General features: G+C 44.5%; 1 protein-coding gene across 3 annotated transcripts in view; it reads left to right on the top strand.

Annotated features, from left to right (window-relative positions):
* ADARB2 (adenosine deaminase RNA specific B2 (inactive)) overlaps window positions 1-24,276 on the top strand; it is a gene marked incomplete at its 5' end in the record, with an annotated part of 313,600 nt that overhangs the window by 257,150 nt on the left and 32,174 nt on the right. For all 3 annotated transcript variants that reach the window (XM_080578920.1, XM_080578921.1, XM_080578919.1), the window contains 2 exons: window positions 9,598-9,766; window positions 16,611-16,762. In XM_080578920.1, the coding sequence (XP_080435046.1) occupies window positions 9,598-9,766; window positions 16,611-16,762 (321 nt within the window). The remainder of the gene's footprint in view (window positions 1-9,597; window positions 9,767-16,610; window positions 16,763-24,276) is intronic.

Genomic DNA, 24,276 nt, shown 5'->3' with positions numbered 1-24,276 from the left:
TATAAGATGGGTCACAGATGCGTAGCCTGCTGTACTTCCCCAAAGTAGGAAAAAATGGGTGGAAGGTCATCTCAGACATATAATCAGGCCTGCTTATATATTTTACATTAAACAGAAATTAGAAATATATACGCACCAGCTGGAAGTACAGAACCAGGGCTTCCCTTTTCAAGGTGAGCGCCCCGACCAGTACATCGCCCAGCCCCTCCTCGCTGCTGTTCCCTAACCTGCCTCTGTCCTCTTATCCGTTCGGTAGCACAGATCCAACAAGAACAGGAGAAAATGCCCACAGCTTTGAGAAGGGAATCGAACCCCCACTGTCCACCTGCTGCACAGGCTGTGGGTGCCTTCAGCTCTTCCTTCTGGGCAGCTCCAGTGGCAAACGTCTTCCTCTGCACCGTGCCCACTGGTTGCTCTGGTTCCCATTGCAGAGCAGCTAGTTCTTTGCAGACCCTCAGCCGTTTATCCCAAATCATTAACAGTCTCTGGACCTTTAGGTTCTTGTTGCTTAAGGGATTTTTCTGACTGAAGTACTAATGACGCCTCTCAAAGCCTGGAGGCAGGCAAGGCCCTGGTTGTGTGTCACACATTGTTGCATCGGCCTCTAGGTGATAATATTTAATATAAAACATGGAAAAGAGAAATAGACACTTCTGGTCCATTCCTGCACGTGTGAGGCAAGGAGCTGGAATGTGCAAATTTTTATGCTGCTCTATGAAAAGCCAAACTGGAAACTGTCCCAGTCCCATTACAAACAGTGCATCTGATCCCAAAACCAGGGAGGTTTCTCGGGTGAATAAAGGCTTAGTGACATCAGCCATTGCTTTCACTTTGTGACCCAGTAAAACAGATAGGAAGACTGAAATGCAGGTATACTTAATAAAAAAAAAAAAGATTTGAGAATAAGTTCCTCCTGTACAAAATCCACATTCAGGAGTTCATCATTTCTCATTCTAATTAAGGATCTCAATAGCACATAAGACTGTCGATTTCCTTAATGCTTAAATATTAGTGGCTCAGAATTTATTAGAGAAACACAGATATCAGTCAGCACTGAGGACTTAGCAAGGAAAGTGCAATTCAGTCCTGTTTTAAAATTAGGAATTATCTGTAAGCATCTACATAGCTCTGTTCCTGAGCAGAAAACTGGAGCTCATACTCACATGAAAGGATTGCCAGATACCATTGATTCTGCTGCAATTAATTTAAGTTAGAGAAAAATCTTGTGGACTTGATATGGGGATGAAGCATGCAGAGGCTTGGGCTGTCTGACCCTCCTCTCCCTCCATATTTCCAAACCCCAAAGCGGGGGGAAGGGAAGGGAAGGGAAGGGAAGGAAGGGAAGGGAAGGGAAGGGAAGGGAAGGGAAGGGAAGGGAAGGGAAGGGAAGGGAAGGGAAGGGAAGGGAAGGGAAGGGAAGGGAAGGGAAGGGAAGGGAAGGGAAGGGAAGGGAAGGGAAGGGAAGGGAAGGGAAGGGAAGGGAAGGGAAGGGAAGGGAAGGGAAGGGAAGGGAAGGGAAGGGAAGGGAAGGGAAGGGAAGGGAAGGGAAGGGAAGGGAAGGGAAGGGAAGGGAAGGGAAGGGAAGGGAAGGGAAGGGAAGGGAAGGGAAGGGAAGGGAAGGGAAGGGAAGGGAAGGGAAGGGAAGGGAAGGGAAGGGAAGGGAAGGGAAGGGAAGGGAAGGGAAGGGAAGGGAAGGGAAGGGAAGGGAAGGGAAGGGAAGGGAAGGGAAGGGAAGGGAAGGGAAGGGAAGGGAAGGGAAGGGAAGGGAAGGGAAGGGAAGGGAAGGGAAGGGAAGGGAAGGGAAGGGAAGGGAAGGGAAGGGAAGGGAAGGGAAGGGAAGGGAAGGGAAGGGAAGGGAAGGGAAGGGAAGGGAAGGGAAGGGAAGGGAAGGGAAGGGAAGGGAAGGGAAGGGAAGGGAAGGGAAGGGAAGGGAAGGGAAGGGAAGGGAAGGGAAGGGAAGGGAAGGGAAGGGAAGGGAAGGGAAGGGAAGGGAAGGGAAGGGAAGGGAAGGGAAGGGAAGGGAAGGGAAGGGAAGGGAAGGGAAGGGAAGGGAAGGGAAGGGAAGGGAAGGGAAGGGAAGGGAAGGGAAGGGAAGGGAAGGGAAGGGAAGGGAAGGGAAGGGAAGGGACTTGCAAGCACAGCAGTGTCTCCTTCCAGGTTCCTCAGAAGCAAAGCTGATGGGGTTTATCCTTTCTGTCTGCTAAGGGGAGGAGAGAAATGGACCATGGAAATGAGAACTGGAAGAGACCACTAAGTCATCCAGTCCATTTCCCTGCAAGTACAAGATGGCTCCCCGTGGTGCATTCCTGAGTGCATTTTCTGTTCTAGATTTAAATGAATCAATTAGCAATGGAGATTTCAACACTACCTTGGGAAACCATTCTAGTCTAATAGATCTCATTGTTAATCATTCTCACCAGTTATTCAGGCTGTCTTTTATTTTCTGCAGTTTCATCGCAGGTCTTCAGTCTTACTGCCCTAAATTGTCCATTTGGTACCCACCTCTCTCTGATACCCACCTCTCTTTGGTACCCACCTCTTAGCACCCTTTAGATACATGCAGACACTGATACTACTTTCACAGGTGTCACTTAGCAAAGGTTTACGCATTTAATTTTTGCACTCTTTCCAGCTGGGTCACTCTCTTCAGCAGTTTTGCCCCTGATTTCTGATTCATCTCCACTTGGGCAACCTCCTCCCCATTCTTTTCTGGGCTGGGAAATCGTCTCTGTGAAGGAGACTTACTGTAAAGACCTGCATAGGCGTGTCTTGCAAAATGGATTAAGTCCTTTTTCAGGCACCTGAAGATCTGACGGAGCAGTTCAAAACTGCCTTGTGTCAGAAAGGAATTTTACATTTACTTTTACATATCCCGAAGTATTGATGACAGGAAAAGAAATCCCTGCACAACTCCAGCATTTCAAAATGTATATTCCATTTACACCCCTAAATATCTTTAACCTCGCTGCTAGCACGTGCTGTACTGCTAATGTTAGCTAGCTGCGTAATTGTCTTTGTTCAGACTTCAACTGTTGCAGTCTTTGTGGCTGGCAGATAAATGCATACTGCCAACAGCTAAATGCATGTTGTTTATCGTGCCTGCCCCTGCAGGGCTCATGGACCTGCCTTGGGGTGGTCGTGCACCCATGGCACATCCCCAGGGACAGCTTTTCCAGCGCCACTGCACTTTCATAGTCTTGACTATCTCCTATTACAAAGCTAAAGCCATTCAAAGGATGTAGTGGAGCTGCCAGGGAAGGAGACAACAGAAAATAATACGGGACTTGTCAGTGCTATGTAGCATCAAAAAATTTTCCTTCCCTAAACAAACCTGAAATGGAAACCTGAACTTATTCAGCTACGAGTAGAGAGTATTAAAAAAAAAAAAAAAAAAACTCCTCTGTGATCAGAGCTCTATTAAGCTGCCTCAAACATTATTCCAAATACACTTTTTTCTGCAGATAACAATAGACAATCCTTTTGACTGATTTGTTAAAAAAGGTAAAGATAGAACATAAAATTATTGCTTATCAAAGAGAGAAGCAGCACCATTTAAAATAATATGAAATTGTACCCCATGAATTATTCACAAGGGCTGATGTTACACTATCATTATTTCTGGATTTCCTTTTCACTGCACAGTATTTCGTGTCAGTTGTTTCCAACCCAATAAAAGAGGTGGAGTTTTTTTAATTAATCACACCTGATTTTTCTGATTATTTTTCCTAATTTAAAATGAATATATTCCAAGCAGCAAGTTGTCTTCACGGTGTCAAGTTGAAAAGAAGATAGATTTCATTATCCCTAACAGGGTCTAAAACATGCAGTAAAATAGATACATGCACAGTGACTGGTGTTTCTCTCCGTGTTGTGCCAGCTGCTGAGAAATCAAAGTGTGATCCCAGTCGTACGCTGGCATTAGCAGTTGCAAGCTCCATCCTGTTCAATGTGAATTAAGCCCACTGAGCTCCACAGAAGTTCTCCAACATACAGCAGGTGCGATTCAGATTTCATACCACTGAATACCGTCTTCTGATTGCACATAACAGTCAACACCTCTTGCAATTATCCGGTGATTTTGATTTTCCTTTTCCAACACATAACTATGCAGGGCTACAACTTCTTTTTTATGGAAGACCTTAATGATTGTAGCACGCTAGAAGTGAGAGTAACTCTATTAAAGTCAGCTGAAACACCAATTAGGCCAGCCAAAACTCTGCCTCTCTGTTTTTATTGGTAGAGCTGTGTCACAAAACAGATGGGTGTAGACAGTTTGCATTTATGGCCACGGCTGAGCTCATCACTGTAGTCCAGAAGATGTTAGCCAGTTCTCCATATCCAACTTATTTGCTGAGCAAACCTACATTATTTTTTTTTTCTTGTTTACTGCTTCTTCTGTCAGCATCTTTCGGAACCATTTACGTTGCAAGCTCTGTGGCTGCAAGACTGATGTTATGGGAGATCATGTAGGGAAGACAGCATTATTTGCTTTATTTTTGTAGTAGTCCAACTCAGACAATACGACAATCTATGAATATATTAACATTAACAGAAAAAAATTATCCTTAACTATTAAGGGGGGAAAAAAATAAAAAACTACCTCAGAAAGTTCAAACATCAGAAAACAAAATCTTAAAAGGCACCAGATTTCTTTTGCTTGCCCTCTCATGATTTGGGAAGTCTTGATTCATGCATGAATGCATGTAATAAGAGAAATCTTACCGCAAGCAGCTGTCTGCTGTACAGAAAACTACACTGCTGCTGGCTGTCTACAGGTCTTCAGAGCTCATGATGAGAAAGTGTCAGTACTGAGGTGTAATTCAGACTATCCAAATGCAAATATCTAAAATAGGCCAGATGAATCACCTCCCAGGAAAGTTTCTCTCCCTTGACTGTAAAGAGAGTCTGCAGCAATTAGCCCAGCCACAGACATCTAAACTCTAGTTATCTGGAATAGATGAAATGAATCCCACCGCTGGTGTCAGCAAACTGAAAATGGCCTGTAATGAAACCAATTTGTTTTTTAACTGCTCAGCTATGATCTGAAAGTCTGGAGCGTCACTGACGCCAAAAAATTTAGTATTAGCAGGGTCGAGGTGGCCCCCAACCATGAGAGGGGACCCAGCCTTCCTGGCCTTCAGGGGGCTCGAGGGGGGCTCAGGCCTCCAGCAGAGCACCAGAAGGACTCGTTACCTCCCCACACCATGAGACTGGACCTGTCAGCCGAGTGGGTGAGGCATTTATGACTGTATTTTTGTTCTATAATGCAACTAATTAATTGGCATCGTTTGGGGGAATAAAAGGGGGAATAAAAATTCCTTTCCTGCTCTCCCAGCTGTCCCTGTGAACACGGCGTTAGCTGGTCCCCAGCCTGCACACTGACACAGCTCCCCAGTTCCCTTCCTCTGCTCCATTTCCTTTTCAAATTGAAAACTATTAGGAGGCTTTAGGCAAATAATAGAAACCTAATTCAGGTGCCTGTTATAAATCGTTCACTAGTTACTTTTAACCTAATGTCTTCTCAAACATTACTTCTCGCAAGGCAGCGAGGGAAAAAAATGCTTCAAGAACTCTGACAATCAATGGGTCAGGAGTTAAGGTCACAATAATGTAGCCCATTTCTTCTTGTTTGTCAAATGACTTGAACACAGTGAGAACCCTGGGTCTTTAATCTGAGGTTGGCTTCCCTCAGTGAGAATGTGGATCTTGGCAAGAATAATCCTCCTCTAGGATCATATCCTGATGCACTCCCTGAAGCAGGGATTGTAGCACAGGGCTGATGGTGACAGGATTAGGTGACAGTGCTAGGATTTTGCCACACCCAACGCTTTCTTAGGCATAACTTGAAGATGTGCTCTGCCTAGGTCTGCCACGCGTTAGAGGTTAAATTAATCAGTGTTTAGGAGGCAGCTTGACTCTCGTAAACAGAAATCCCCTAAGAAATCTGAAGTATTCTGAAAGCAAAATAAAATACGAAGTAATTATTAACAACAAGTTAGTAATGACATTTTTATGTAACATAGAGAAATGCACAGAAGTGCCTATTAATTCTGAATCACTGCAGAAAGTTTGTAGGCTCAAGAGTTGGAAATGATGCCTACAATGCCAATGTGTTCAGTTTGTGTTAAAAATTTGGCTGCATCAACTGGGCATCATATACCTTATTCTCACAGACAAATTCCCCCTATGTCCATTGGAAGCAATATCAAGCATTTGACAGGGGATAAACCTCCAACTCTATGTACACACTTGAGATAAGGCATGCAAGAGGACAATCTGTTAGCATATATGCCCACGAACACATCAGGCTGTTGGACATATTTCTCATCATGCAGGGTACCCTCACATGCAGTGCTGAATGGTGGTATATTGGTCACAGATCACTTTCCCCATTTGGCTCCCCAGTGAGGTGTAAATATTTCAGAGCTAGTGCATAAGTCATTTACCCCTGTGTTTTGGAGTGCCTTAGTAGTGAGACGTAACTCTTGGGTATTTCTGAGCACGGAGGAACACAGATAATATTCTCTGTCATTGTAAATGGAAAATACATGGAGACTTTTAGTGTTTATTGCTCAGACCAGTTCTGCAAATTCTTGGAAACTGCTGCCTACAGCCCCAGGCACCATCAAAGTGATGCTGAGCAAACATGTGCACCTTGCCAGGACTGCCTGACACCCCAGGCTGTGCCCACACACAGCTACCTGCTGGGCCCTGTGTCACTGAAAGCCAACATATGGAGCTAATGTCACCCTAAAACAAACATCCCAAGCAAACTTTGCTATCACAGTGTGTGTGGGCATTGTAATAGCAAACAACATCAGAGGCATTCATACCACAGCTGCATCAACAAGTGCCGGGTGACTCCGTAAGACTGTTTCATTTGTGAACAAATCTAAACCTCGCAGAAAACACCGAGCACGCTAATCACCTTGCACTCATGCTAGAAGAGATAATTTATGGAAAAACAAATGTTTGAAATAATGAAAGTCATCCCACAGAGAACTGGACTGATGGGGGAGGTGGGGGGTAGGTGAGTAAAGTACCCCCCCAGATGGTGCAGAGCCCGGTGCATTGACTGCGAGGTGAAGGGGGAGAAGGGGAGGCACGTTAGGGGCATACTTCAGAAGGCGAAGGAAGCAGAAAGTCAGGATAAAAAGAGAAAGAAGCAGCTGGTGTCAGTGCCCTGAGGAGTATTGATTTGGTCTCCTCAGGTGCGGGATAGCAGAGGGAGGGCTCATGGGTTTCTGAATCAGGGAACTGCCTCTTGCTGGTTTACTTCTACTGTATGGGGGAAAATAAGATTCTATGGACATTTCTGAGTAAATAAAATAGCACCAAAAAATAGCCGAGTCTTGTCACGAACCCTCCGACCAAGGAAACCACTATGTATTGTTCAGAAAAGTGTAAGCCAGTCCTTGAGATGCAGAGCAGGACTCAGACACCTTTGTTGCAGGCAGTGCCTCATGAAATGCTTGGTATTAACCCATGCAAAGGACACAGCTAACTAGACTGACATCAATCTGATCTAAACCCATTATTTTTCTCATGAAGGCAGTGCCCCTAAAGCACCAAAGCAATTCTTATATACGAGAGTATAAATACCTTTCTTTGTATGGACGGAGCCATTTGTCCACCTCACCTTTTTATCAAGTAAGAAAAGCAGGATTCTCTGGGTTTTCTAGACTGTGAGCTCTTCTAATAACGAGAGATGAAACTACAGACACAGGTATACCAGGACGTGCACTTTGTCACTAAGACCTAAACTTCTGTCTGAGACTGCCATGACCAAAGCATCAGGTGTGATTAACTGAACTTTTTCACACCACGTACACCTCACCCACAAATGTCACAATGCTGCCATGCCATGATACTACTGAACCTTTTGGACTACAATGTAGCTCTCATATTGGTATAGGCATGAGATAATTTTGGAGTCATCTCCTATTATATACATTAAGCATGGTAACCACTAGTACCAGTGCTGTGTTGAGATTATGTATCATTAGTTCTATTTACAAACTGGGACATTATCAGCAACACCAGGCCTTTAAGTTTAAAATACTCGTTTCTTTGTTCTGCTGTTTTCTCAGATCAAACCTATGGATCTTATGAGAGAACATGGCCCCAAGCATGGTGCTTCCTATGCAGAAAAGTCTCTGCTTTTTTTTTCTGCCACTCAATAGACTTCATCATTAGAAAAATAAAGATTGCTGACTCTATAAAATTATTCCTAAAGCTTTTTTACAGCTAAAATAAGATCACAGAAATAAGAACAAAGCAAGAGCATGTATGGATTCAGTATTCATTCTCCAGTAAAATGTGTTGAAGTCAGAAGCATTTAGCCCGTGGTGAGATTTTTTTTACTCACTCTATGGTGAAAACTTTGAGGGCTTCATTTGTTTGCCTAAAGGCAGGCATCTGTTTCCACTGAGTCACCTCATGGATTTCCATGTGAGACAACTGTGGAGGGTGCAAAACCGCCTGGACACCCCCTCCTCCCTGGAGCAGCAGCCAAAGATCAAGCAGGACACCAAGGGCATCTCAAGCGACTCTACATGGGTGCGCCCAACCTCCAGCAGCCTGGTTTGCTCTTCTGTAAATGTGTTTGCCTACTCACAGTACTTATGTACAGTTGTCAAACACAGTCCGATGCTCTTAGACTGCTTTGTCGTGCCTAGAGGAAGCACCCATCTGCCAGAAAAATCCTTTTTTTTTTTTTTTTTTTCCAAGAGCTGCTCCTCTGTTCTTTCTTTTTCAGAGAGATGCATTCTGAAATGTGCTGTTCAGTAGGTAATTTCAGTTTGGGCTCAGTTCATTCTTAGCTATTCTTTCAAATTGTCTGCAGGGCTGAATGAGCTACGTTTCCAGTGAAACCCAGGTCCTGTTGAAGTCTGTGAGCACTTTGCCACTGACTCCAGAGAAATGAGGACTTAATCCTAGAAAGTGTCTATCTGAACCAAGAAAGGCATGTTTTTCAATTGCTATCACTGTTATCTGGAAAGCCAGTGGACAAATAAAGCTGGTCTCAGAGAGGAATGCTCCACCCCTGGGGCCACAGCAGAAGAGGCACTGAGGTAACTGCTCTTGGAGAAACAAGAAGGAGACTCTACTGAAAATCATATCTGTTTGTTCTCTGACATTTTAAAGAGCAGCTCCAGAAGTGTTACTTGCATTTTATTTAGCACTTCTAGTGCAACAGCAATGAAAACTAACATTACAGGGAGTGTGTGTTCCCACCAGAAAATGTCTTCAACAGCTCATAAAAACCTGGCCATTTATCAGCACTGCAGGAGATATTTATTACCTCTCTACAGCATATGCACTGCTATGATGTAGTTATTGATTTAACAAGTAAACATTGTGGCAAGGTTTTATTTTGGAATTAGCAGCAAGACTGAAATAGAGCCCTTATTATTCTAATAACACTGAGATGTGAGATTCCTGCATATTCCAAAGGCCATATCAGCACCTCCACAAGCATCCTGTTAGGGCCATCTCAGCTGCCACACCAAAGTGTGGGCTTTGCGAACTTTAAAAATTATGATATCATACTCACCCCCAGGCAGTTTCACAACACTTTTGTTTTTCTTTCTGCAGGTTTGGACATCAGGCAAGCTCAGGTTATTGTGCTGTCATCGGGTACCAAATGTATAAATGGGGAATACATTAATGACAAAGGGCTTGCGGTCAACGACTGCCATGCAGAAATTGTTGCAAGAAGGGCATTTATTCACTTCCTTTACTCACAGCTGGAGCTACACTTAAGGTAAATGAATTTTGTTGATGCTTAGTGAATGTTATATGGCCTTCAGTGGAACAGATCCATCCTCCAGACATTGGAACTATTTGTTTCTTGATGGTGTTGTTTCTGAGTCTTTGGCTGATGAAGGACCAATATACTGTACAGTACAAAATGAGTGTTAGGTAGTCTGGAGTGTTGGGTCATGAGCTCCTTTACTTCAGCTGATTTTCTTTCAGTAGCTATTAGACATGACTCATAAAGTTTGGTTTTATGAAGCCTGATGATTTTGTACAAATCTTTACGTGCAGGCTTATTAACATCATTCACTAACCATAGACTGGAAGGGGGTCATTCTGCTCTCTGCAGACATTTTTCTGTCTTCCTTGCTGCTGCTGAAATACCTCAAGGAGGTGATTTACTGATCATTAATGCCTTCATTGACTCACTAGAGAACCAGTGAGTGTTAACAGTACAGTAAACTTGGTGCCAAAGTGCAAGATGCTATCACTCATTCCTTCTTTATGATGTTCTAAAATGTTATAGCATGTAGAGTTACTATGGAGGAATTATTGTTCCTGTCTTCAGTCAAACCCACCTTGTTACCATTTAAATGATTAATGGGTCATATACTGCCTGGAAACTGGTAACCAGCAGGATACCACCAGGGTCTGTCCTGGTACCTCGCTAAAAATTTCCATCAGCAATCTGGAAAAGGCTATGGAGTGCTTGCTCATAAGCTTTGCAAATGACACCAGACTGTGGTGAGACCAGTTGACAAACTTGAGGGGCTGGTCTGCCATTCAGACAGGCTGGGGGAATGGGCCAGCAGGAACTTCAACATGAAATTCAATAAGGATAAACAAGAAGTTCTGCACTGAGAAGGAAAGAATGACCTGCAACAGCACAGTTTGGGGCAACTCTGCTGAACAGAGACGAGGGGCTGGCAGCCACCTGCACATCAGCCAGCAGCATGCCAGGCAGCAAAGAGAGTCAACAGCATGACAGGCTGCATGAAAGCTGAGGGATGTGATTACCCCTCGCTACTCAGCACTCATTAGACCACATCTACAGCCAAGTTCAGTTTGGGGTCCCCCCATACAGGAAAGGCATCTACCATCTGAAACAGGTTCAGCAGAGGCCACCTGCTAAAGGACAGGAGCACTTGGCCTGTGTGGAGAGGCTGAGGGAACTGGGCCTGGTCAATGTGAAAACAAGATGGCTGACCCAGCAGAACCTATGGGAGGTCAGCAAAAAGGGGGAAATGAGGTCTTGACTGTGGTGAAGATGACAAACAACAGGCATGCGATGGAACAAGAGAAGCTCAGGCTGGATATATAAGGACAAACTGTCCACAGGGGAATAGGCACACAGTAGAACAGGGCACCCAGCAGGGTTGTGCAGTCCCATCTTGGAGGTTTTCAGGACGCAACTGGATAAAGCTTTGTGCTACCTAGCTAGAGAGGTGAGACCCCTTTCAGTCTGAATCCTATAAATCCTATGATCCTATGAAATCCAAGCAGAAGTGAAGCTGAGGTGGCATTTATTCTTACGGAAGGAACCAAGGAAGCAAGGAAGGAAAGAAATCAAAAGCCCTTAGCTACAGACCGTTCTTCTGCCTTTCATTCTTCTTGGCATTTTCATGAAATTTTGTCTGAAGGCCATTAACCGTGGTGAAAAAACTCCCTTAGTCTTCAGAAGGTTTGCATCAGGTCACAGACACAAAGACTGTGTTCTTGTGAGCACCTATGATATTTTTGGCTCCAAAGCAATGCTAATAGAAATAGTGATTATTTTCACTTCAGGCTGGGGTTGAAGACAAGAGAGTATATTGAGTAGATGAGCTTGGCTGACAAAGGAGGACAAGAGCCTTGAAGGGTTTAATAAAAAACAATATTCTCTCTATTTCAATCTGAATTGCTTTCAAGTTTACATTAAATTATTATGTTTTCAGCAGTGTAGCAACCCTAGTACTTGCTTTGTGCTACAGTCTCTTGGGAAACAAGTGTTACCACTGTATCTTAAACTATTGTATTGATTCACTTCCCTAACATGTTCAGTCATATTATTATTTTATTTGGATCAATGTTAACAGTCTTTTGTTAAGAGAATCCTCAGCGCAGCACAAGCTTTGTTCACAATAACTTCAAATCACTCCCTGTTCAGCCAAGAGCAGACACCACTGCTTCCCTGACCAGCACATATAATAAAAATCTCAACCAAAAATTGTCAAGTCTAAGCACCTTTGAAAGACAGGGCTGAAGATACTGTCAAATCAGGTTTTGCTTTCTTAAAATCCATGTGGAAGCAAAACTGCGTGTTGTAATATATTTTCCAATTACATTACAGTATCTATTGCTGCATTCAGTTTTAGGCCATCGTCAGGAGCTTTGTCATGAAAGAGAATGGGGGTGTTTAAAATGAAATGAAAAATGCATTTACTGAATATTAAAGTCACATTTCCCCTTTTTTCTCTATAAAAGGAGAGAACTCCCACTGGCAGAGAAGCCACATTGTGCTGCTGCATAGCTAAAGATGAGTTTTTCAGGACATAGAAAGACAGCTTTTTTAGGACAGATATGTTAACTCAGCTCCACTGGGACTCCCTGTATACTAACTCCTCAGGCTTGGGGGAAACACAGACAGGATTTCTGTGTTGTTATGCACTTGCATTAACCTAACCCAAATTCAAGTCCTCTCCTGGAATCTGTTGTACAAAGTGGTATACAAACTGAGACCAGAAAGACAGTTCCCTAACCAAAACCATAATGAAAGCAAAGTACATGTCTCGGCTTACATTTTCCATCCCTCCCTATGGAACAGAAAAGGTGGCTCTGTGGGACATAGTAAATAGTATTCCCTATTTTGTCATACGTCTTCCCACTGAGCCTATGTGCTCGAATTGATCTCCACAGCTGGATTTAAAACTTCAGGAATTTCCAGTAAAAGACTTATTTTTCAAAGTGATGTTCTCCTTGTAAAGGAACCACTTCTCCAGCATTTACAAATAGTGCCACTAACTTCAGAGAAAACAAAACTTCTGCTTCTCTGAATATAGCCTGGAAGCTTCAAAGAGCAGGGACAAGGAGGCTAGAGAGAGCGAGGGCCAGGACAGAGAATGAATGTCCAGGAGAGATGGATTCACTGAGCTGATTTTAGTTCTTGACACCTTGCTTGAGATGTCTACAAGTTAGTCAACTGTGAACTAGATACCCCAAGGCTCCTCTTATCATCAGTGAAGAGAGATGGGCCTCTCTGGAGTGTGATTCAGCAGACCTATTTAAAGTATCTATTGTAGGCGAGGTGAATTGCCATGTACTGGGGTAATTTTTTTCCACTGCTGTAAAGATAGTACAGGGTGACTGCTTCAGATATTTAAAATGTAGAATAATCCCATCCACAAGACAAAGTTGCAGCAATATGTAAATTACATTTTTTCCTTCTCTTCATATTGCTAAGTGTTAAAGGTGCAGCTTTCCTGAATTTTCTTGTGGAAGATAGCTCCAGAAGGGGAACTTTATCCTCTCTAAGAAGCAAGAGTGACAAATACTTCAAAGGGAAACTCTCTTTCAACAATTCGTTGTCAAGAGCTTGAGTTAAATAAAAGCTAAAAGCACAACTAAAACCTGACAGTTTCTAACCAGTCTGATTAAAACCCCTGCCCCTCCCAGATTTCATTTTTATGACAACCATAATCCTCAAGTTCTCAGGACTTTTACAAAAAAGATGAAAAGTAAGACGCAAGTTTTCTGATGTACAAAAGAAGGATGAGAAAGAACTTTTGAGAAGCTTTTTCTAAAATTCACCATCAAAAAGTACACAAATATCTTAGTCTGATTATCTTGCAATGATGGCAGTAAAATTCACGTTGACTTCAGTGGGATTATTTACATCAACAGGCGAATAGGGAAGAAAAAATAAATCCAAGTCTTCTTTTTTAAAGAAAACTAAAACTAATGGGCTATTCTTCAAATGAATCAGCACTGTAACACTTACCACTGTAGTAGCCCTACTGGTACCAGAGGGTTGATTTTACCAGTAGTTCTTCAAGAGGTTTATATGAAAACCACTCTTGATTTTATACGTAAAAAGTAAGGAACAGTCTTCATCCAGTACAGTCAATTTTTTTTTTTCTAGGAAATGCCAGCTATTTGTTGTACATCTACTATTTCTTATTTTTGTCCTACTAGCCTCTCAATGGACACAGCCTTTTTAAGCCTGCTCTTAATTTCTCTAGGATGCTGTGCTCTATGCCAGGCAATGCACGTAGCACTAGAAACTCCCCGTACCAACATTTATGTGCTAAAAATAGCTCCTCTGCTCCTCTTTTAGAGAGTTAGGCCTTGCTTCAGCAAAACACTTCACATATATTAAACCGTTAGTACATGCTGAAATCTTCTTGAAGTCAGCTCAAAACATATGCATGAATATTAAATAATGAACTTAAGCGCAAGATTAAAATTAGCACTTTCTTAAGCATTTCTCTTGAATGAGCCTCAAATTCTGACTCTGCTGCAGTAATTCACAACAGGCACAGATTTAGGGACAAATTCTGCTCTTTTAGCCACTGTCCACATGTGGAAGTGACACACTAATGCCACTCACAGAATGAATGACATTGTGGGCTCACTATGGGCTTCTGTCTTCATTGCTTCATGCAGGTGTGCATGGCCGTACAGCGTGGCTTGGCAAGGTCCTGCCACCTCAGACTTATTTCCCCGCTCACAAGGGTGAGAAGTGACGTTGCAGAAGTGCCTCTTGTGCTCCACACAGCCCACTTTTACCAGGTCCCCGCATCCCCTGGGGTCTGAAGCCTTGTGGGGTCCCCAAGTCTCCCACAGACAAGACTCCCTGCAAAGCCACTGTAGTAATTACATGCAAAACTCATTTATAACAATATCCTCAGAGTTTTGTTACTAAACCCATTCAGCCACTGGGCAGGGATGAATCTCTCCTTTCAGCTCAACCGTTCACCCCCCAGAAAACCACCCCAGCGGCAGGTCAAGAGCGTATGTGGTACGGAGGAGCTCATCCCCCCTGGAGGAAGACCCAAGCTGCCTTGCCCTCCAGCTGCCTGTGTTTAGAGCAGCTGTCCATCGCCCAACCCATCAGCCACACTGGCCACAGACCCTTCAAGGTAGGAGGGAGAGAGCAAGGTTAAAAAACAGCCACAGGATGGGTGCTGATTGCTGTGAACTCCTGTAACCCAGCCCAAAACATGACTGCTCCATCCCTACATAGCAACTGTTTCCAAGTCGTAGAAGCTGCCCCCCACACTAATACGGTTTAACATACTAATAGCAGGTGCCAGGACTGCACAGCTTTGTATTCTCCCATCTGATTTTGCAGTGAATTATTTAAAACCAACTGCACTCGCTCTGAAGTCCAAGCAGCAGGACTTACGGGTATTTTATTATTTCAGAGGCTTGCATCAGGGCGATAATATAATTAGTGTGGTTGGGAAATTCCACCGCAGCCTGCAGAAGAAGGAAGGAGCCGGCACGGCTCCGTGCCCCTGGCAGGCAAGGTAATGTGCCTGTAAATTCCTCCTGACAGCAAACGCATCCCGGCATCAAAAAATGACAAAACACCCAAAGCACGGAAGAGTGACAGCCAAACAGCTTCAATAGCACAGAGGCTGCTCTGGGAGAAAACAGGCAGAGGCAGCTTGGATGAAATCCAAGGACTTGCTCTGAGGCTGGGTAAAAAGCACCCCTGTTTGCTCTAACGGGAGGCAGAGAGACCAGCAGAAATTGCATCGGTTAATGGTCTGTCCTAGGGTGAATTAAATGGGTAGGACTCTGGCTTTATTAGGAGCCTCTTAGGGAAACCATCACCTGCAAACGCAGTTTGCTCAGAGACATTCCTACAAAAAGACCCTCGAGTTTTTGAGGGAAGGACCAGGGCATCCGAGGGAAAGAAGTCTTTCATTAGAATTTCACTGATCACATTTTCACCTTCAAAGTGATAATCGTTGCCCAAATGTACATGTCAGAGGCAGCTGTCTGTCAGAGAAATCACCCATGTCTTCACAAATGTAAATCATCTGAGAAACCGCACCACAGCATAGCCCTAATGTGAGCTATTGCTGCAAACTGCAGGACGGGGAGGGTTTGGCCTCCCGGGCAGCTGTTGCTAATGGAATATGAGCTCTGTGTCCCCATCTAGCTGCTGAACCACTTCGCAGATAAAAGCTTCATCTTAATAAGTATCTTTTTCATCTCAGCTGAGAAAAGCCTGCAGAAGTCCTGTCTGCGCTTTTCAGGACGGCTTCCGATTTCCAGAAACACCAAGAGACCATGGAGATGCTACTGGCTTAGATGGGGTGCTCATGGGTGGCTCTGGTTGAAAGGGGAGGAAAAGCAGTGCCCAGGGACTGGGAGGGTTGGCAGGGATCAGAAACTCTGGGTGCTTCGTTAGAGAGCTTTTCCAGTGGAGCATAGAAACACACATCTCAGTTATGGTCATGTTAACGGGATTTAAACACATGGCTAGGCACACTGATAAGCAGGTCTGATTTGCCTAAGAAAACTTTACCTTTCTTTATGTGCCAGAACCTCTTTAAAATCAATGTGTTTATGTATCCGTGCTTGTGAGGAAGAGAGCTACCCTTCAAAAATCCACATGCTTTGTCATTAGAATATATTCCAGGTAAGCAAGCCAAAAGCATCTTGACAGTTTTGACCCCCTTCAAACATTTCTTCACTTGGAGAAGCTTATTGCTTTTCTCTTCTCTTGTCACCAGGCAAAATATATGATGCCAGGTGCTAATAAAAACAAACAAACAGAGGGAGAAAAGCACAGAGAGAGAGCAGAAATGTTTCTGATTTGGCGTGTAACAAATGACCTGGAACCTCTTTTGTGATCATAGCAAACGGCGAGAAGACTGGGAGCGATCAATCTTTGTGCGATTAAAAGAGGGAGGCTACAGGCTGCAGGAGAACATCCTGTTCCATCTGTACGTGAGCACTTCGCCCTGCGGGGACGCACGCCTCAACTCCCCCTATGAAATCACAACCGACTGTAAGAAAAAAATTCTCTCTCATTTTTCCCCTTTGTGTGTTTTTTTGTTTGTTTGTTTGTTTGTTTGAAGACCAAACCTTTCTTTGTTCGTTTGCTTGCAGAAAATGTGTTTTGGTCGACAGCAGGGCTGTGTGGCATGTGTGTGGCGGTGGGGCTGGTGCTCCGTCCTGCATGTTGGGAGGGAAGGTGTAGGGGGAAAATCAGAGCTGGGCAGAGCTGGAACTGCTCTGCCTACCTGAGGCTCCATGGCTCTGCTGGGCAATACCCTGGAGCCTGCACTTCATGCTGGGAAATGCAACCCCAGCGTTAAAAAATGCCTTGGGAAGGGTCCTCACGATCAAACAGATTCTTGGCTGGACTAGAGGATCAGGTACCCAGCTGGGGCTGCATGTACTTTTATCAAGGCTTAGGCAGTGTGGATGGGTTGAGGGGCTGTGTTTATGCCAGACCTGAGCTGTCCAAGCTGCAGTGGCTGGAGTGTGAGGTAGATCAATTATATGAGATAAGGCACCTGTAGTGCTGGTCAAAGGTCAGGTTCATTCCAAACACCACCTGCTCTTGCAGCAAACACTGTCAAGACCCTTCTGGGAAGAATCCTTCACAGACCATCCTGCCTGGGTCAGACCAGCTACGTGGTCATTGCGTGGCAGAGGAACTAGATAGAGACCAGCAGGCCAGCCTTGGAGACCCTGGGCCCATATCTGTGATACTTAAACAGGCACATGACATTACAAGGAGCTGTCCTCTAGAGGTGATCCCGCAACTGAGGTAAACAAATCAGACCTTGAGGTAGTGTGGATGCCACCAAGAGACCTGCAGAGCTTGTTGGCCGTGAAGGGACAACCGATCTTCTCCACACATCCCAGTGATCTCATGATGTCAGCCCCCCACAGATGTGCACATCGCTGTCATTGCCCCACCAGCGAGGAGGCATGTCCCTGCTGCAAACCCACGGCACCACCTTTACCTCTGCCTGGCCTCAGGGCCTGGTCCCACCAAGGGACAGTGGACTCATGAGATCTGTGTCTTGTTATCACAAGTCTCTGTCACTCCATGATCTAGTGCATGCTGCACGAGGTGCACACTTATTGCTGTCCCTAGGCACTGTTTCCAATACTTGCATTTTACAGTGGCATAATGCTCATAGTCCTCATTGCTAAATGTACATATAATGAGAAACAGTCCTTGCCCTGACTACCTTGAATGTGAAGCAGGCAAGACAGAAGAACGGATGGAGGGGAAAGCGTAGACACAGGAATGTAAAATTAATCATCCAAGGTCACACAATGACCTAACTTCCTCACAGGCAAATTCATCAGATGGTGGTTTCGTTCCCGGTTCTTATTTGTATGAGTTATTTATTAACGATTAAGTATTATTCTCCTCAGACTGGAATCTTTTTGTCATGTGTGAAACGGCAGCTTGCTGGGGCGAGAAAAGAGAATGCACCTATTCAGAAAGAAAATACTCTTCCTTTCCAGACATGATTTCTACATTCTATCAGCAGGGCATATAAAATAAAGAAAAGCAAGGAAATTTTTAAAAGGCAAGCAGCAAATAGACAAATTCATGGTGAGGTAGCAAAATGAGGATACACAGGCACCACCTTATAAATAAAACTGAAAACAAAAGCAAGTACCTATGAATACCAAAAATGAGAGGCAATTTTGGCCTCGCACTTTTTGTGCATATTAAAAGATATCAGAAAAGATTTATTTTTGGTTAAATGCCCTCATGTTTTCCAGAAGGCAGGCTTCCTGGGGCTCTCCATTCTCAACACCAGAATCGGAAGCACCGAAATTAGTTATTATTTTTAAAATGTGGTCCATTCTCGAGAACGATCGCAGACTATCTGGGACTGGATGCAGCTCTCGCATGCACGAGGAAGCGGGCACTTCAGGCCCCGCTTGGCTCAGGGACTGCCTCAACAAACATATAAATCTGCCAGTTAATGAGGGAATGCTTCTTTAGATAACGGCGTGCAGGAAGCTGCATTAGAGATATATTTTCATGCAACACCTGGCATTCACAGGGTGAGCTTGTAGGGGCCACAAAAATACTTTTCATGATGGTTATTATACCAATTGTTGCCCTGATGCAGAAGCTGAGGCACAAAGGGCTGTGTGGCTTACCAAAGGTTACAGAGTGATTCAATAACAGGACTTGAAGGGGCACCACATCTGGTTTGTATTTCACTGCTATAAGCAGCTCCCTCTACCTTTGTCCCATGCTCTTAAGAGAATTTAGCTCTGTATAAAAAGCAATGTTGCCAAAAGCTGTCCTTCAGTGAGATAAGCATTTCCTTTTAGCTCACATTATCCCAGAGACATCTGGAAAGATAAGTATTTTATAATGTTTATCATTCAGATCTTCTCTCTCTCTCCCTCTCTCCGTCTCTTTTTTAACTACAGAAATAACCTTTCTTTCATCCAGTAATGACAAGGAACTCCAGATGAATGCTGTTTCGTTTCTTAAACAACAAAGAGGCTTCTCCTAGAGCTAGCACAAGCCATCAAACGTTACTGATTATTCTCTAAAGATGCATTAACATTTAAAAACAGTGTCTCGCCATGTGGTTTCTGTTTTTGCAAAGGAGTATGATAAGCCTTTATCAATATAGGGAGTGAGTAAAATCCACTTCTCAAATCTCCTTCCAAAAATTTCCTATTATCCACCGTGTCTTCCCAGCACCCTCAGGGAGGCCTCACATTTTCTTATGCGCTTTGTTCTGGTAAGGGAGGAGATAAGCTAGCATGCACTTGAAACCCAGTTTATTTCTTGCTGGATAGTGCTGGGTACCAAGTCAGTGGCATGTGTAAAAATCTGACCTTACCATGGTTCCTGGGAATGGCTGCAATGCAGAGCAGGAGAGGTCAGGGAGTCCACACCCATGCTAGCTTCACTCAGAAAAATAAGAGATTAGGGCCAAAGAGAGCAAATCGTGCATTGATTTGCAATGATGCCCTTCATGGGTCTGAGGGGAGCCAACTTGTTTGTTGATGTATCCCAAGCCAGCTCTAACAGAGGCAAAATCCAGCTGGTACAGGGCTGCTGTGAGCATGGAGTGAAGTTTTCTAACTCTTTTTGCTGTCTGTAGGTCACGCAGCTGGAAGAGCTTCTGAGGGGATTCAAGGAAATTTGAAGCTTTGGAAGAGGCTGGTACAATCCAAGAGTAGGGGAGGAGGCTCAGAGGAGAGGTGCAGGGGCGGGAGAGAGCAGGGGGAGAGACCAGCCAGGTTCGATGGTATCGCAGGAATAGAGAGGCTGGGAAATACCAGAGGGGTTTCAGGCTGTTGTGAGAGTTTGTATGGATTTATCCTGGCTCCTTCTCCTCAGCCAGTCTCCATCCCAAGACTCTCTTCCCTTCCTCATTTTCCAACCACAAGGCTGTAGCCCAGCTATATCATGAAGCATCAAGTTCTCAGTGCCCTCACCGCTCTCTAATTACTCCTTCACACACATCTGCCCTGCTTCAGTTCGGTGCTCTAGGTCAGCTCGTCTCCTTCTCCAGTACTTTTTTCTTTTGTGTACATCTGAGCAAGGTATGCCTGTATTTCTGCCTTCTGCCAGCAGTACCGCAGCACAAAGTTAACATTGATTTCCTGGAGGTTTGAAGGAGGCTGGTATTTCCCATTACATCACACACACTCCATCTCCTGAGCTGGAGCTGCAGCCATGGGGACAGCTAGCCCTACAGTAACTGTTGCATATTTTACACCTTTTCCTGAATCTAGGGCAAACCATAGAACAATCAAGCTCTTGATTTGCTGAAGTACCTTTCCAGCTAATTTAGGGCTTCTTGACTCGCTGGCTTCTTTTTTTTATTATTTAAGAACCTCTTGAAAAGCAAAATGAATTGCTTAAAAATTGAGCTAATAAATCCTCCACTTCCCCACTACTCCTTCCCTGGCAGGATTTTACCTCTTTGTCCATCTTTCTCCTCGAGATGCACTCTCTTTTTTTTTCACTACATGGACTGCGAAAGAGACAAACAGAATCTGCCCCAGGGCTTGTCTCCATTCTTGTCCCCTGGGCTGCTTTTCTATCTCTTGCTAACATGCTGTATTGCCTTGTACCATTGACTCCTTGATAGCCCAGCTCCCGCTTTATCCCACGCTCCCTTTAGGTCTGAAACACACCATTGCGTCTGCTCCACATGGGGTCTTCCTCCTGCTTGTCTATTAACCTACAGCTGTGCTGAAGCTCTCATGCACACACATTCAGCAGCGCTCTCATCTAAACAGGATCCACTTGCGACCACGTGAGCTGGATCATTGCCTTAGTAGGTGATGTGGTGGGGAGAAGATGTGCACTGGAGTTTTCCCAGAAGCTGGGGAGCTGAGGAGTACCCTGAAAGACAAGTTTGCCCTCTCTAATTTCCCTGTACAAACCTGTGCTTTCCGTGCTTGTGGCTCTGGCTTCTGGATTTTACATCCCATGCTCAGACGAGATGGTCTCTGTTAACCCCTAGAGATGGGGTTGCCTTGAAGGGTTGCTCTGCTCACACCAGAGAATCAGCCCTGTGTTCAGATGGGGCTGACCCAGACTGCAGCAGCATAAGATACCCAAACCAGATTATCTGAAAGTCCTGTCCTGGGCAAAGTGGCTGAAGAGGGCCAGATTCAAATAGAAGCTAAGGAACCTGTCCATCTGCAAGAGAGGGACATAAATGACCTGCAGCTGTCAGGAGACTCTCAGCCCCATAGCTCTGCATTCAGGGTCCTGCAGGCAGGTAGCAGGGTGCAAATACAGTGAAGATGTTTATGACAGACACCTCCTGGGCTAGAATCACACCCAACAGCATTGGTTTGGGGGGATGTTACTGAAAGTGCAAGGGGAGAAATCTCCGCCTTCCTTCTGCCAGTCCCACATTTTGTTTAAATGGAAAAAAATCTGTTCTTGTGAATAGATACTGAGGAGGAAAAGGCATTTCAAGAACCATCTAAACAACTCAGTGACCTGAACAGAAATCAAGTATCTGTAGCTATCACAGGTTCTAACAGATTGATATATACCCCTGTTAGGAAAATCAGGAGTAGCTATCTGTCATCACTGGGGCCTGGACACTATTTATTTCCATTGTACAAGTTCTCCCAGGTATCATTTTGTTCCATTGTGACTGCTGGCCTGCTGCAGCTTGGGAATCCACTGTGGAAATTCGTAGTTATTCAGTGCGTGAAGCAGCTTGCTCCTAGGTTGTAAAGTTGATTTTACGCTGATGAATGACCTGTCTGTGGAACTGGGATGAAGGTGCATTATTTTCCTATTTTTCATATGACTGAGCAGAATAATACCTTGGGGGACCTCAGGAAAAAAAAAATTATCATAGAGAACCATGCCCAGAAGTAACATGAATGAAAAAAAAAAATTGCACACAGCACTGTAGGCTGTAACACTGAACACTGCCTCAAGAGAAATAATCCCAGCACTGGATGAATTTTTGTAGTCAGCCCAGATTGCTTTGTCATTTACAGGATACTGCAGAAATGGCAGACACAGCATGAGGCTGTTGAATTGTTTCAGGGGCTCGGGAACTGGTTAGTAAAGAAGTTGAGGTGAAATTCTCCTTTCGCTTCATTAGGGCTAGATTGGGATGGTCCAAACAGTTTGGGTTTGGGGTCTGAGCACAGCACCATTTGTCAGCCTCCTATGAGATCAAGTCCTATTGAAGCAATGGCCCCTTTCTGCACACCACCAGCACAGCCTCAATTTGCCAAAATAAGTACAGAGGAAATGCAAAGACTTTCTACAGGTAGCTAGAAGCTGGCCTGCCGAGGAACGTATGTCCCTGCTCAGGTCTGGGAGCAACCCATCAGCTTTAAATGCGATTGCCCTTTTCTCTAACTCAGTCCTCCCACACTGTTGAAATGCTGTTCCAGAGCGTGGCTGTTTTCATTCAGGTTAACTACATATGGAGAGTGTAGACTCAGCACACTCACCTCTGGCTAGTGCTCTCCAGCACGTGCACGTCACTCGTGGTGTGGAGGTGGTGCTGCTTGGAGCCAGCTCAAGGATTTCTCCCCGACATCCAGCATAAGTTTGTTCTGGGACCGTGGGGAAAACTTCTGGAAAAGGTGGGCAAAGGGATTTGAGGAGAAGGCAGCGTGGTGGCGAGGGAGCAGTGGGACCCTGGACAGGAGGGCCATTGTGAGGATGGGAAGCCTGAGGGGGTTGGTAACGGCCAGCTTTGCTGGCTGGTGGGTGACAGACAGCAACATCAGGCCTGCGAGGAGTGGGGAGGGCTCCACAGAGCTTTGGGATGAGCTGAGCTCCTCTTCCTCTTCCAACACATGCCGCCCACCCCACACGAGGCCTGCGGGCAGTGCTGTGACTCACCTCCAGTGCTGCAAGAAGCTCTTCCTCCCCCAGCATCTGACTGCTGAAAATCCCATCGGTTTTGGTAATCCGAAGGACATGTCTGTTGTCCTAAAGAGCCTGCCGTACTGGTTGTTTTGCCAGTGCCTAAATTCGTCTCTAATCCCTGAACCTAGCAGGGAAACAAGTGATCCCGTGGCTTAGGAAGGCTGAGGACAGAGTGAGGTGAGGCTGTGAAAGCACAGGTGGGTTTGGTGTTGGTGTTATCATGCCCAGAATGGGCCTTTGAATGAGGTTTTGCTACACTGGAAAAAGATTTTGGTACCAATTAATCATCTTTTCAAAGTTTGCTGTTGCTTCGTATTTTATTATTAATCTCTGTCAGGCCAGGTAGTTAGGCATTTTAGTGATGTTTTGCTAAAGCTGACAGGAGAATAACGACTATGTGGACAACTTTCAGGTCTCAAAGTACTGACTGGCTGGAGACGAATCAAAACCTTCTGGGCAAATTTTTGAAGTAAAGTAACTGTGTGAAAATGGGATCTCATCCCTTATTTTTCATGTCTCCTGGTTATCAGCAGACTAGCCAGAGGTAGGAAAAAAAAAAAAAAAAAAACACCACTTTCTTCCATGCCTAGTTCAGGGTGGGTTTTTCATTCAAGAGCACTTAGGCTCAAAGAGAAACTTGAAGCTGTATCTCCCAAGTCCTAGATCAGGGCTCCAGTAAAATGACACTCAGCTGAGCTAGCAGGTCTCCTCTTTTCAGTTTCTGTTATAAAACTTTGTCAAAACTGATACATTATGAGAAAACTCTTTGGCTTTGACAATGCATTGAAAATATCCCAATTTACTCTCCTTGTAATATTCTTGGCTGCTTTGGCTTATTTGGGTTCTGTTGTTTCAGGGGGAGTTTTAAAGTAGAAAAAAAGATTTTGTAGAAGGATATGTCTGTGTAGTGTGTGTCTATCTTGGAAAAGAGAAAGAAGAGGCTGGAAACTATGGAGAGCTCAAAGCCAGCATTGGGCACAGCATTGAAAAGCTTTCATGTAAAGCAAAATGTGTTTGTTAGGATTCGGGAAAACAGGTTTCCACAGCTATAATCAGATCCTAATTTTAACAGAATGTTTGAATCACCAAAGAGAATTGCACTGTATTTATTGATTTTTCTTTTGTTGTTGGGTTTTGCTGCTGTGTAAAAC

The sequence above is a fragment of the Anser brachyrhynchus genome (genome assembly GCF_964034855.1).
Source record: "Anser brachyrhynchus genome assembly, chromosome: 2".
Classification (NCBI taxonomy): domain Eukaryota; kingdom Metazoa; phylum Chordata; class Aves; order Anseriformes; family Anatidae; genus Anser; species Anser brachyrhynchus.
This window is presented reverse-complemented; position numbering and strand designations above follow the sequence as displayed.